General features: G+C 39.4%; 1 protein-coding gene across 1 annotated transcript in view; it reads left to right on the top strand.

The window, feature by feature from the left end:
* Positions 1-14,087, top strand: part of NCKAP5 (NCK associated protein 5) — an 830,344-nt gene that overhangs the window by 684,614 nt on the left and 131,643 nt on the right. The window contains exons 9-10 of the mRNA XM_017854739.1: positions 3,393-3,431; positions 12,260-12,379. Coding sequence (XP_017710228.1) covers positions 3,393-3,431; positions 12,260-12,379 — 159 coding nt within the window. The remainder of the gene's footprint in view (positions 1-3,392; positions 3,432-12,259; positions 12,380-14,087) is intronic.

The raw sequence follows: 14,087 nt of genomic DNA, 5'->3' as shown, positions 1-14,087 counted from the left end.
AAGATCAGCCATGTGTTAGAGGAGCCAGATTGTCTGAGAGAATTCTTACTGAGAAGGAAACACGAGATGTACTCAGGCGTTCTCCCTGTCATACCTGTTTCACCTGCAGCCCTGCTCCATCTCCTAGGAGCAAAGGGGAGCGGCCTCCAAGGACTGCCTAAGGGAGGCTATACTATAAGCTAGTGGCTTAAGGACTGCCAGCTTTGCTTTTCCAGTGTGCTTCAAGTCCCTTGCAGCCTAACCCAGCTGCTGCCCTTTCTCTGGAAAGGAAAGCTGGCAGATGACATTGGAAGTGATTTGTTCTCACTAGCTGGGCCTATAGGTGTGTGATTATTTGCAACCCAAATGCTTAGGGCATAATGCTAGATTGAGAGCAGGGGCACATTCCAGGCATTATCTTTTCAACCTAGTAGAGGTTGCAGGCACAAGCTCCAAGCAACTGTCCTATTTATGCATCAGGGAAGTTAGCCGTTAAAAGCAATAACAAAACCTCAGACACTGTCATTATAGACAATATGGAGGAAAGCATCTGTATCATCTGCCTGCTCTTTTTTGAAGAACCGGCGAGTCCTTCTGGGTAACATAACCTCCTGTCAGTAGGTAAAGAAATAAGGCATTCATGTATCTTTGTTCAGTTTTCAAGTGGAGCAAACAATTTTCCCAAGTACATGCCAGAAGAAACTGTGCTAGATATAGAGTCTCTAAGCCTGTAGGGCAACTGCTTGGATTGCGAGATATAACGTATTTCCTCCTGTGGGCTGTTAGAGTTAGGATATTAGTCCGTGTCTCCTGATAAATCATGGATAGAGCTATTTTATGTGACCACTGTTACCAGAATGGTTTCAGTGAGAGACCAGTTGGGAGAAAGAAAAGAAAATATTGATATTGGGCAGTTTTATGAGAATGTAAATCAAATCCAAAGTTTGAGATCCAAAAGAAGTAAATTATTTATGGCATGAATTAACTTTGATACCTTGTTCCTGATTCAACCTGCATGAATAGTTCAATTCTTCTGTTTTGTTTTGTTTTGTTTTGTTTTATTTGCCAACAATAAAATAGATGATATGTAGTTTGACTTTGAATTCTCAGTTACTTATGAATTGGAATGAATGCTGGAAAACTGACGTTCACTATTATGCTATTGGTCAATTTGCTTGGGTTGGATAACATTTGTCACTGTTGTGGTCACATACAAATAAAGTGATAAAGGAACATGGGGCCTCAGTTAATGAAAGTATAGGTTACTTTGGTCTGTGGTAGTTCTGTAAGTTGTGCTTCACTCAAAAAAAATCAAAAATACCTAAGAATACGTTTTCTTTAAAATCATGGTTTCAATGAAGAGCCTTTCTTTTACTTAATGTCTGCAATGTAACTTTGAAAAGACTTTTTCTGATGGGAAAAAAAAATCCTTCTTGTGCATATAATTTAACGAATCAATTACAGATAATCTGATTTTAGTCATTTCCTGCTAGTGGTGTGATTGCTTTCTAACCAAAAGTTGACGACAGCCTGTGTTTTAATTTTCGATGAGACTTACTGGTAGCCAGCTGTCATGAAAGATGTACTATTTGTCATTATTGAGTCAAAAAACAATTAAGCTCCATGGAAACGCTCTTACCATAATCTGTTCCCCTATACTAGATAGAGAAAGAAGCACAAATAGTTGAGCATCACCAAAAATAAATGTGTTACCAAGAGAGAAATAACACGAAAGTGTCCCTCAGTCTCCAGTTGAATGTAAGAATTACCATGATGATTAGGTGTTTGTCACACTGTGTTATAATTGTGTTTTTGCCAACTCGCTGCCAGATATGAGTCTTTGAAGTCAAGGACCATGGCCCAATCAGCTAGCTTTGCAAGTAGATACTCAGAAAATTTTTACTGGATAAGTGAAGGAAGAAACGAATGAACCAGAGTGCCTTATATCTAGGATATTTAAGTATTTGGATTTAGTCTTTCATGCTGTCAGTTTCAGTTATCACATTAAATGTTTACAGTTTATGTATTAGCTGAAACATACCACCCACTTCACCTGTCCACCTTAATTTTATCAATGGTAACCATGTAGCTACATAGCTTCAAGGTAATAGTGAAGTTTAGTAGGTGATTCTATGCAAAGTGTTTTGAAATATGCAGATGAAAAAGAAATCTTAGCACAAATACATACAGTAATAATGAATGGTTACCTGGAGAAAATGCCAGATACTTGAAACACCAGGAACATGTTACTGGTTTTACCTGTGGTCCTTAGCTGGAATTGTGTTATATGCCCGCTCCTGAACCAGTCACTGGAATTGCTAAGATTGGCTTCGATTAATCAAGATTCACTGCATTGGGCTGAGGAGGGATTTAGGTTCTTCTGCTGTCCCAAGCTGCCTGATACTTGAAGAAAATGAGGTCTCTGAAAATATTACTAAGAATTATGTTTGGTTGTTTACTGGAAGAAACTCAAAATAACAGTGACTACCTTATTTCCCTCACATCAATGTTCAATAGACAGTACAGCTCCATAACATCCTCAGGACCAAGCTTGTCCTTTTCTCTGTCCAAATATCCTTAATATGTGACTGTTGTTGTCAGGGTAACTGCTGAAGTTCCAGCCATTGCTGTACTTCCATTCCTCGTCAGGAAGATGATGAAGGGTGAGCCCCCTTCTTCTTTGAGACTTCCTGTAAGCCCAAGAGAATAGTCTGCTTACGTCTTATTGGCCAGAATTTTGTCACATGGCAACATTTCACTACAGGAGTAGCTGGGAAATGCAGTTGAATGTGCCCAGCCCCAAAGGACTGGGTTTGTTACTCAGGAAAAAGGAAAAAAATGGATGTTGCAGTAAACAACTACCAGATTTTACTACAGGTAGCAACAAGAGGGTAACATAAGTGAAAACACTGAAGATGAAAGCAGAACGTAGAGGAAACAACGAGTTGTCCCTATTGTTGCATTCAACCTATCTCTATTGCAAGTAATATGAAACAGTGAAATAGACAGCAAAGGAATAGGAAGGAGAGGCAAGGGACATTGTAAATCAGTGAAGTGTAGAAACTGTGTGCAGATAATTAGGACTGTGTTTTGCACTATATCATTTTTCAGCCTTCTTGGAGTATATGAAAGGATATCATTTTTCCAAATATGGAAATGTGAAAGTCAAGGTATGAATGATCTTTTAAGTGTAACCATCTTAATTAGCAACAAGGTCACCTTTGGAGAAAGCAAAATATTACCTAGAAGGATAGGCTTATTATGAAAATAATCAGATCTCTGGATGTAGAGGAAAGAGGCAAATGAGGAGCTAATTAGCTACAATAAGCTGCGAGAAACGTATTGGTAAATTAGAGTCAGTGCCTATAAAGTCTCATTATTATAAATGACAAGTTTTTCTTTATTTTTTAAAGGTAGCCAACCAAGTTGTTCAAGCTCTGCTTACTCAAAAGGTAGGTCACTTTCTGGCTTTGTTCTTTTCAAGGCACTTATGTGACTATATTGGAACTCACATTGTTAAGCTAGGAAATTGTGATTGATAGATGCAATACTTTTTATTTATTCGCTTAGTGAAAATCGTGTGTGTTTTAGATAGCATACGAAGTATCATGAGTGACCAGTAGAATTTGTATAAAAAATCCAAACTCTCCATAAAATAATAGAAAGCCTTTTGAAGATGATTTTCATGTACCCAGATGAGTAGCAAACCCATCATTTTTGTTTAGTAAATACAAACTTTCAGTAAGTTGGTGAATTCTCCCAATTCCTATAAAATGAGTATCTTCTTTTGGACAGCATTAACACAAGTCTAAAATTCAGCAAGGGATCTTTGAAGTTAGGAAAGTCATTTAATTTCCCTGAGCCCTAGTTCCTCTTCTGTAATGTGGGAAAAACAGTTCCCACCTCCTGGGACTGCTGTGGTGACCCTACCAAAAGAAGCAGGTAGAACAGTTACTGCAGTAGTTTATGGTACATATAAAATAATGGTAACCACTGTACCTGAAATTTCCATACCTATGTGTTTGCTGCCTTGCCATTCTTCCTTCAGACAATATCAGATCACATTATCTAGGCACAGACAGTAAATGCAGGTCAATTTTGCCCAAATTTGGCTGTTTCAGTGAATTTTATAGACTGTTTTCCATCTCTGGCCATGATGCTTTTGAGAAGCTAAATTTTAGTTCCCTCAGATTTTGTCTACTTTGATTTCTGTCTGTGAAATAGAGACTTCTCCCAAAGAAACTTTTAGATCCTGCAGCATATTCAGGATGATGTGACAAATGGCAGCAAAATAATTTATGCCATTTTGATTTTTTTAATTGAAAATAATTGTATTAGGGGTTGACTGCTTCTCATGGAGATATTTAAATATTCTTTAAAATTTATATGATACAGGCATTGTGATACTTTTGCTAGACTTTCTTGCCTACTATTTCTGTCAAAATGTCATGGTTCCTTCTAAAAATAATTTTAACTGCTTCCAGTTTTACACTAACATGCCTAAATAAAGATATTTGAGTACCACTTATGTAGAGTTAAAATTAGGCTCCATTGTGAGCAACAGAGATCCACAATGAGGTGTCTTAAATAAGCTAAAATGTTAGTTCTTTCTCACATATAAACCGACAGGTAGGCAGAACTGGGATGGTAGCTCTGCTCCATAAAGTCCACGGGGTCCCTAGCTTCCATCTCTGTATTTCATGGAATGTGGCCTCATTTTCAAGGTCACTTCACGGTCCAAAAGGACTATGCTAGCTCCAGTCATCACATCCACACATTCTAGCCGTCAGGAAGGGGTAAAAAAAGCTGAGGAATATGAAGAAGATAAAGGGCATACAGCAGCTGTCTTTTAAAGGACACTTCCAAAAGCTTTCATACATTACTTACATACATCTCCTTGAACAGACCTTACTCACACAGCCACACCTAACAAACCCGGCAAAGAAATCTTTGTTCTGGGTGTGTGCCCGGCTGAAATTACTTTGGAAGAAGGTGAGAAATAGATATTGGAGGACAAATTGTAATTGCTGCTGCAACATTTTGAATGCTTTTCTTTTCTAAGGCTTTAATTTCTCCATTGTTTGTCTCCTGCTTGAAACTCTATGATGACTTAGTTACAAACCTAAGGAATGGGGGAGTACTATTGCAGCTCTGTGTACAACTGTTGAAAGACTTCTCATGCCTGCGTTTGTTAATGGTGCCTCAGGAAAGAGAAAAGGAAGCCGTCTGGTACGATAAAAAGAAAAAGGGGCCCTTCAGGTCAGCTGCAAAAAAAAAAAAAAAAAATAGCTACACAAATCCAAGTAATAACTAGTAAACAGATAAATCTACCTTGGTACAGTTAAGCAGTGAGACACAGAAAGATGTGCTACTGTGAGATAGTATACCTCAGGGACACTATGAGGCAGAAAGAGATGCTGGGGGCTTTTGGAGATTCCAAAAGAATCATGCTCTGCAGAAATGTGTGCCTCCAGTTTTTATGGGAACTGTAAAATTGCTGCAAAAGACTAAAATTTCTTTTAATTAAGAGCACAATATAAAATATACAATGCACTCCAAATGCAGATGAGAAAACTAATTCCAAAAAGGAATGTAGGTCGCAAAGATGAAACAGAAAAAAATCTTGAGTGATTTAGCCAAGTCACCAGAAGATCCTTGAGGTGAAATAATAGGCATTACTGTGCAGTTTTAGAATGTGTCATTAGTTATGACACAAAGGCAAATCTACTGTGGCTTCAGCTCTTCACTGGGCAGCCAGAAATACATTTTTCATGGCATATCATGAATTGGCTCAGACAAGCATCCTGAAGTAACAGAGTCTATTGATACTGATAGAAAAAAAAAATTATTTCCATTAACTTATCAGTTTCTGTTCAGTGTACCTAGTCAAGTAATTCAGTTTATCTCAAAAACCTGTAGATTCCCTTAAGCGAATGGACTGTACCCCTTTAGAACAATAATACAAAAGTGATCATATTAAACTGAACTTTCTTCCTTTGATGCCTCCAAATCATGGGTCCAAGTCTACAAGTGTGAGTGAAATCAATAATTCAGGTTAAACTATTGTTATCTGAAATGTATTTTATCTTCATTAAGTCAATTACACTTGGAGAAAATGTAACTCACCTAGATTCTTCAGTGTTTGGAGTTTGTTTTTTGTTTGTTTGTTTTGTTTTTGCCACTAAGCAAAACACAGAAGAAAGGCATTTTCTCTGCAATTATTTTCATTCATATCAACAGTCTCAGGCTTATCTGCATGTTCTTTGGAGGAACCAGATATTTCGATGGTGTGTTTTCTTTACTGACGTGGAATAAAGCTGGGTATGGTAGAATCCTGCCATTCAGGCAGACCCAGAAAACAATTTTATAGCTTGTAGCTGAGAAAACTCCAAATTCCTGCCTATTTCCCTTGTAAAGGTGCAATTGAACCATCTGTGTCCACTTCTCCAGCAGTGGTCTGTGTGGTATCAGGTGGCTGCTTATATTTAGCAGGCATTTACAAGCCTTCACACCCCACGTGCAGCACTTTTTTTTTATACTTTAAGTTCTAGGGTACATGTGCACAACGTGCAGGTTTGTTACATATCTATACCTGTGCCATGCTGGTGTGTTGCACCCATTAACTCGTCATTTACATTAGGTATATCTCCTAATGCTATCCCTCCCCCTAGTTCAACCATTGTGGAAAACAGTGTGGCGATTCCTCAAGGATCTAGAACTAGAAATACCATTTGACCCAGCAATCCCACTACTGGGGATATACCCAAAGGATTATAAGTCATGCTGCTATAAAGACACATGCACACGTATGTTTATTGTGGCACTATTCACAATAGCAAAGACTTGGAATCAACTCAAATGTCCCTCAATGACAGACTGGATTAAGAAAATGTGGCACATATACACCATGGAATACTATGCAGCCATAAAAAAGGATGAGTTCGTGTCCTTTGTAGGGACATGGATGCAGCTGGAAACCATCATTCTCAGCAAACTATCGCAAGGACAGAAAACCAAAAACGTGCAGCACTTTAAATGCACCAAGTCGTTTTGATCTCAAGGCAGCCCAGTGAGGTAGCACTAAAAAAAATAGTTTGCTCATAGTTTCAACTGCTGGGCAGTGGCAAAGCCCCTGCTTTAATTATGGCTGTTGCACTGTAAACCCCACACTCTGACCCACTCCCTCATTCTTCCTCCACAATCCCATTCAGTCACTTGTTTTTCTCCACCATAGTTCAGTAGGACAGAGAGAGATGCCATGAAAATCAATAGATGGGTTGAAATCCAACCATTAGTTATGATCGCAGGGAATAAAATAAAATGCAGGTTAGCCACAGGACTTCTTAAAACTTCTGGAAGTATTGCTGATCTTCTGTAGCAAGAAGAGCATTTAGAGTTTGATATCTGTAGAGTGAAACTGACTCTATATATTGGGGATCAGGCCTTCTCAAAATCAGTCTTATTTTTAACTCCCCAATTCCCCAATTTCTAGGAGCCTTGGTGAGTATTTAATCCTGAGATCGTCAATGAGCTTTGGTAATGGGCTCTACTGGCTGTAGTTATATGAACTGTTTAGCCATTGCCCTTATTAAAAGGGGTTTAATCTGAAGGCTTTTAGGGTGGAGACTTGCAGTGTGTATTTTGCCACAGGACTCACTACTTCCTGTGCTGCCTCCCAGTTCAGTCCGACTTTTATGTCACCTGTCTTGCCTTTTAGGCATTCGATGTTGAAGCCCTGGATCTGTCTGAGATGTAACCAGCCTTTTCCAGAAGTGGCTTTTCATTTTACAAAAGCCTTAGCGTTTGGGGCAGAGAGGGATATATCATTGAAAGCCACCAAGAAGGGGTGTGACAAAAGAGGCTGGTGGTTTTGGTGGCCATTAGGCTTCAGGGAGGGAACAAAGTGGCACTCGAAAAGCCATCCCATGAAGCTAGTGAGAGATACAGTCTTTTGAACAAAAGGCCAGTTTTGTGCAGTGCCTTGGTTTACAGATGAGGAAACTGAGAGCTACTCAGAAGCAATCACTTCTTTAAGGTCCTGTGGACGATGAGGACTAGAGCCCAGGTCCACTAAGTCCCAGTTCTGTGTATTCCCATGATAGACACTGCCTCTGAAATAGGTATACCACTGTCATGTCATTTTTACATGATAAAATCAGATTTAAATAGTTTTCAATGACACTCCAGTGATCATGTTAGTATATGTCCTGCTTCTAAGCAATCAGCATTTTTAAAAATGTACTTTGGCCTAGAGCTGATAAGGATTTTACTTTTCAGTACGTGAAGTAACTGTGCTCCTATAGGTACTGTATAGCAGTAAGTCCAGAATCATCTTTAGCCCAAGCACAGGGGGAATTTATCAGGATTACAGGGTGTGGATCCTCCAGGGAAATTATGGTTTGGGATCATTAAGATGCAGAGATGCCCGTTAGACCAGTGTATCACCTTGCTCAGCTGTAACTTTTTAAGTCTCTGTTTCCAATTGATAGTAACATGAATAGTGCAAGGAAAATGGATCTGAGTATTTTCTTGAACCCAAACACCACTGTACTTTTTTTTTTTTCGTGATGTGAAATGTAGTCAAATCTTTGGTATTATTCCTCCATGATAAATATTTATGTTATGTCCCCTTTTTCTTATCCGAAGATACAACCTTGTATTTTCAGTGAGGTTCTTTCTTTTCTTGAGACCTGATACCTGCCAGGAAGTCATAGAAAAAAAAGAAGGGTTGTGAGAGAGGATACATGGTACAGCCTCTCCCTTGAGCCGTGATCCCAGACCGTGGCACCTACCCAGAGGAGAGTTCTTTTGTTTCTAAAGCCTTCCTTGGGGAGGCTGTTCTAGGTCTTGCCTCTGAACTGACAGGGTCAGAGTCGCGGCTCTTGCATCCAGCCTAAATGTATCATGCAATCATGCATTCCTTTATGTCAAGGTGTTCCTGTTGGGAGCACAGAGGAAGCTAAGACAGCCAGCTGCCCCCTCCACCCAGGTACTACAATAGTGGTCAGCGAAACAGTTGTTTCTCTATGTACAACCATTCTGGTTGTGTTTATGTGTGTGTACATGGGCGCACGAGTGTATTTGTTTATAGTTTATTGGGAAGGCAACTGTCTGGCATCAGTTACTGGTGATCCACAGCTTGTCTGAAGAAAATAAGAATATTAAAAACAATGCAAGCGATTCTTTTCTGTCTCCAGATTTTCAGAACAGCTCATTTCTGTTTGTCGATGGCCATCAGGTCAGTGTCACATCCCTAAAGCCTCTGTCTTCCCTGCTGCTGTGTGCTGAGCTGAATGTGCCAACAGTGATGAACAGAGAGTTCCCAGGGTCGATCCATTGTGTTCCCACTAACGAACTTTTGCTATACCTTAAGTGATAGTAATGGCCTTTGAAATTTGGGCAGTTGTATAATGACTCTCTATAAAGTACATTGATTTTTTTCTTTCATTCTTTCTTTTATTTCATTTTTACCCATCTGAAGAACTCTTTCAAGGTCTTCTCAGTTTTGCTGCTAAAAATCATGGTTGCTGTTGCCTTCAGGTCCCCTTTTACTTGCATATCCACACTGTACGCTTCCGTTTCCATATCTCTACATTGCAAATGAGGATGATTGTGTTTTCCCATCCAATAGGTACTATTACTATTTATCTGTCTCACAGTCAAGTTTTATTAATTACTTAATTTCTGGTACTAAAAACAATTAGTGTTTGGGAGCAGAGAGTGTTACATACATGCTAAGAACAAAAATCGTGAGACACAGGCAGAGGTTGAATTCAAAATAAAGAAAGCAAGTTTTGCCAGTCCTGCTGGCTCATGCCTGTAATCGCAGCACTTTGGGAGGCCAAGGTGGGCAGATCACGAGGTCAGGAGTTCGAGACCAGCCTGGCCAACGTGGTGAAACCCTGTCTCTACTAAAAATACAAAAATTAGCTGGGTGTAGTGGCACACGCCTGTAGTCCCACCTACTCAGGAGGCTGAGGCAGAAGAATCGCCCAAACCCGGGAGGCAGAGGTTGCAGTGGGCTAAGACTGCAGCACTGCCCTCCAGCCTGTACAACAAGAGTGAAACTCTGTCTCAAAATAAAATAAATAAAAATAAAGCAAGTTTCATCTTTTTTTTTTTTTTTTTTTCGAGACTGGGTTTTTTTGAGATTTTGTTGCCCAAGCATTCAGCTGGGCGATCTCAGCTCACTGCAGTCTTTGCCTCCCGGGTTCAAGTGATTCTTGTGCATCAGCCTCCTGAGTAGCTGGGAGTACAAGCGTGCACACTTGGCTAATTTTTGTATTTTTAGTAAAGATGGAGTTTTGCCATGCTGGCCAGGCTGAAGTTTCACCTTTTAATTTGAGCAGTGAGTGGGTCCCCACAATGGCCTCTGCCAAATGGCATGTGTGCTCAGGAGTATGAAATGTGCACTCCTGATCCTGCCCTGCTGGATCTTGCACTCTTGCATGTCATTCTGAACATGTCATTTCTGTTCTCTGCTCTCCATTTGTGGGCACTGATCAGTTGAAAACACCCTATACATAAGCTTTACCCATTTAACTAAAAAAGACAAGGAGAGTTGAAACTGCAGTGGGCTATACCTTGGCTTGTTTCTTTGCCCCCTTTAAATAGGATTAATACTACTGTATAAGATGATGCATGCTCATGAAGCCTCAGAGGAGGCTTTACTAGCGAGATCTAGCTTCACCATTAGATTAATACAAGGTTATGGCAGGCCCAGGTACCTCTGTGACTCCTATTTAGGCCCTAGACATCAGAACTGTGACCTGGGCTCTCCCTTGCTTACAGAGCCTTAAGTCCAATAGCTAGCTGCCCACATCAGAATACATAAATCTTTGAAATAGAAGTGTTGAGAAATGCTCTGTATCACACCAATCACTAGAGAATAGAATCTGCAGTCATCATCCCATTTGACAAAATAATTGCAAGCACTTATTAAGCTCCTACTATATGTGGCATTGTGCTAGGTGATGGAATGAAAACAATATAAGAACGATATGCTGGTGTGGTTATTTCAGTATCTTCTTGTGCTTGTCTGGTGAAAAACGTGTTGTGTAATTGACAAGTCTAGAGCACAAACAATAAAATGAATACTGAGTAATATATGATAACCGTCACAAAGGAGGCATTGAGGGTTGATGGGAGTTCAGAAAATGGAGCAGGTATTGAGGGATGCCAGGTAAAAGGTCAGAAAGGTGACAAAGTTTGAACTGGGCTTCAATCAAAGAGCCAAATATGGACCGAAAGAAGAAGGTGGATAAGAAGGAAAAGTGGTAGTGGAAGGGAAAGAGAAGAAGGTAGAAGGAATGCATAGAGCTTTAGAGAACAACATGCCAGACCTTTGTTCTCTGCTTGGTGAGAACAGAAGACTTTTTTTTTTTTTTTTTTTTTTAACTTCGGGAGGTAGCGAAAGATAGTTTGAAATGCAGAAAAGAGTCAGCTTTTGAAGAGCGTTGAATTTGGGTTTTATTCTACTGGGTCTGCCTTGAATTCCATCAAAAAGGGCATAGATATTTAAGTACCAGAAGTTCCTTTATTGCAGTCAGTTTGGAAGGCAGTTCTTGTACATCAACTTCCTCTATGAGCTGGGAAAAGGTCTCTGTGGTGTTTGAACTATTCAAAAGAGCTGCTCCGAACAGATGCCGGAATGGGCTAAGTAGTGTGCTTCTTCCCCAGCACTGAGACCAGAAAGCCCAGAAGATATGGAAATCCACGAGTTCAGAGGATGGGCAAGTTGCAAGTGGCCTTTTAAAAGCCTTCTCTTCCGTGTTATTTCTCTTCCGTTAAATACATCACTGACTCTATTAGCCCTGGTGCCGAGAATTTCAACTTGTTTTCACAAATGACAACAAAAAACGCCATCAGAAATGATAGTTTCTTTAGCTCATCAAATCTCTATTCACTGCAGAAACGTTGTTGTCCTTGTGGTTTGTGATCTATGATTACTTTTGTAAAGACAATGAAAAGGCAAAATATATAGGTGGAAACTTAAATTGACTTTATATCGCTAAGATTTACTATCTTCAAAAATAGCATGCTAGATTAATGCATTTCTGATTTCAAGGTGCTTTGTTTTAAAAAAACTGGTCTTTGCACATAGTAATTCTATCAGACAGTGGTCTGTGGAAGAAAACGTCGTATGTGATTTACTTCTGGGGGCTTTGAAGAATAAAAATACTGTTTTTTACTAATGATCTAAGATATATAAAACATGGTTATAATATGCAAAGACATCTTTCAGTTATGGACTTTTTCTCCTTCTATGTGTTTGTTGTAGGATCTAAGAGAGGAATGTGTGAAGTTGAAAACAAGAGTGTTTGATTTGGAACAGCAGAATCGGACACTAAGCATACTATTCCAACAGCGAGTCAGACCCACTTCTGATCTGCTCCTCCAGGTATGTGTTTATCTGGAAAACAATCTTTGCTACTGAAATGCTATTGACAGGAAGTTACTTAAGTTCGGAAGTTAGCAACATCTTCATGAGCAAGACATATTGCATCAGAATCCCCGTTCTTTCCTCTCTCAAGATATGTCATTAAATTTGAATGTGTCTTAAGTTCTTGACTTTCTAAAGCTACATGCAGATAAGGAAATGCACTAACAAACAATAAACAGGCAAAAGAGACAATCAGAAGATGTCCTGTAGTAAACTAAATGGAACCATGGAAAGAAGTTAGGAAATAATTGATTGTTTTAGGAACCAACCTTTGTAGTCTTGCATATGTGATAAGCAAGGAAGAATTTTATGTAATGCCAAAGCACATTTTTTAAAATTTCAAACTCTTTATAATCGGAAATACATGTGGGGTTTGTTTTTCTTTCAAATCTCTCTATGCAGAGTTCCTTATAACAGAACACCTCCTGTTTCTATCTCAGTATTTTACAGGTTGTCTTTTCTAAGTGCTCTCATTGAACTATGTTTTTTACTTGCCTTCATAACATGGAAAGCTGTGGAAAGTCAAGCCATTTGAATCGATTTGAAGCTGGTCCTGACAAAGCACTAGAGAATATGTCCCCCTGCAGGGAAAACACATGAATGGGGAGAGAGGTCTGCAGGGCTGGCCTTTGCTGTTTCCGATGTTTGTGATCCTATTAATGTTTATATTTGCTCAAACAAGCTCCCATGAGCTTTGCCCCAAGCCCTTCTGAGGCTAAGCTGTCAAAGGCTGCATCAAGGTTTCACAGGGGCAGTGTGCAACGTACAAAGGTCAGCCCACTACTGCATGATCTAATTGGCTGCGAGGAAGGTCATTCTCCAGCCTCTGGTCATCTGGACGATACTGTCCAGCACTATAACCACTAGCCATGTAGGGCTATTTAAATTTTAAATTTAAAAAATTAAATTAAATTAAAATTAAGTTCCTATGTCCAACGAGCTACATTTCTAGGCATCGAAAGCCACATGTGGCCAGGGAACTACCTTAGTACACCGCGCGCATGAAGAACATTTCCCTCATTGTGGAAAGCTCTGCTGAACGGTATTTTTCCAAATGATCCAGACTGTGTTGCTAATTTACTCTCTGAATTTTGGCATAAAAATCTTAGGACTCCTCAGAGAAATAATGGGAAATTGTAATTCATTTCAGAGAAAGAAAGATGTTTGGTAAGCTGAACATCAAAATGTAATTTGCCCCCCAAATTAAAGTAAAACAGCTCTCTGAATTATAAAATAAATCTCATCTCCTAAATTAATTTCCTCTCTGCCTTATATGTTTGAACATAATTCATAATTTATGACTCAAACATTGTGTGGGGCGGGAAGGAAGTCATCTGTCTCTATTCTGTTTTCTGTTCCCAACCATCATAAATATTTGTCATAGGGGATCTTGCATTTATAAAAAGTTGTGTTTCTTTTACAATCTCATCATCAAGATTCAATATTAGAACTACTTTTCTTTTTTTTTTTTTTTTTTGAGATGGAGTCTCGCTCTGTCTCCCAGGCTGGAGTGCAGTGGCACGATCTTGGCTCACTGCAACGTCTGCTCCTGGGTTCACGCCATTTTCCTGCCTTAGCCTCCTGAGTAGCTGGGACTACAGGTACCTGCCACCACGCCCAGCTAATTTTTTGGTTTTTTTTTTTTTTTTTTTTTTGAGGGGGGGCC

This window comes from Rhinopithecus bieti, unplaced genomic scaffold, assembly GCF_001698545.2.
Source record: "Rhinopithecus bieti isolate Rb0 unplaced genomic scaffold, ASM169854v2 scaffold_37914, whole genome shotgun sequence".
In the NCBI taxonomy this organism is placed as follows: domain Eukaryota; kingdom Metazoa; phylum Chordata; class Mammalia; order Primates; family Cercopithecidae; genus Rhinopithecus; species Rhinopithecus bieti.
The sequence above is the reverse complement of the archived record's forward strand: the minus strand, read 5'-3'. Positions and strand labels throughout refer to the sequence as shown.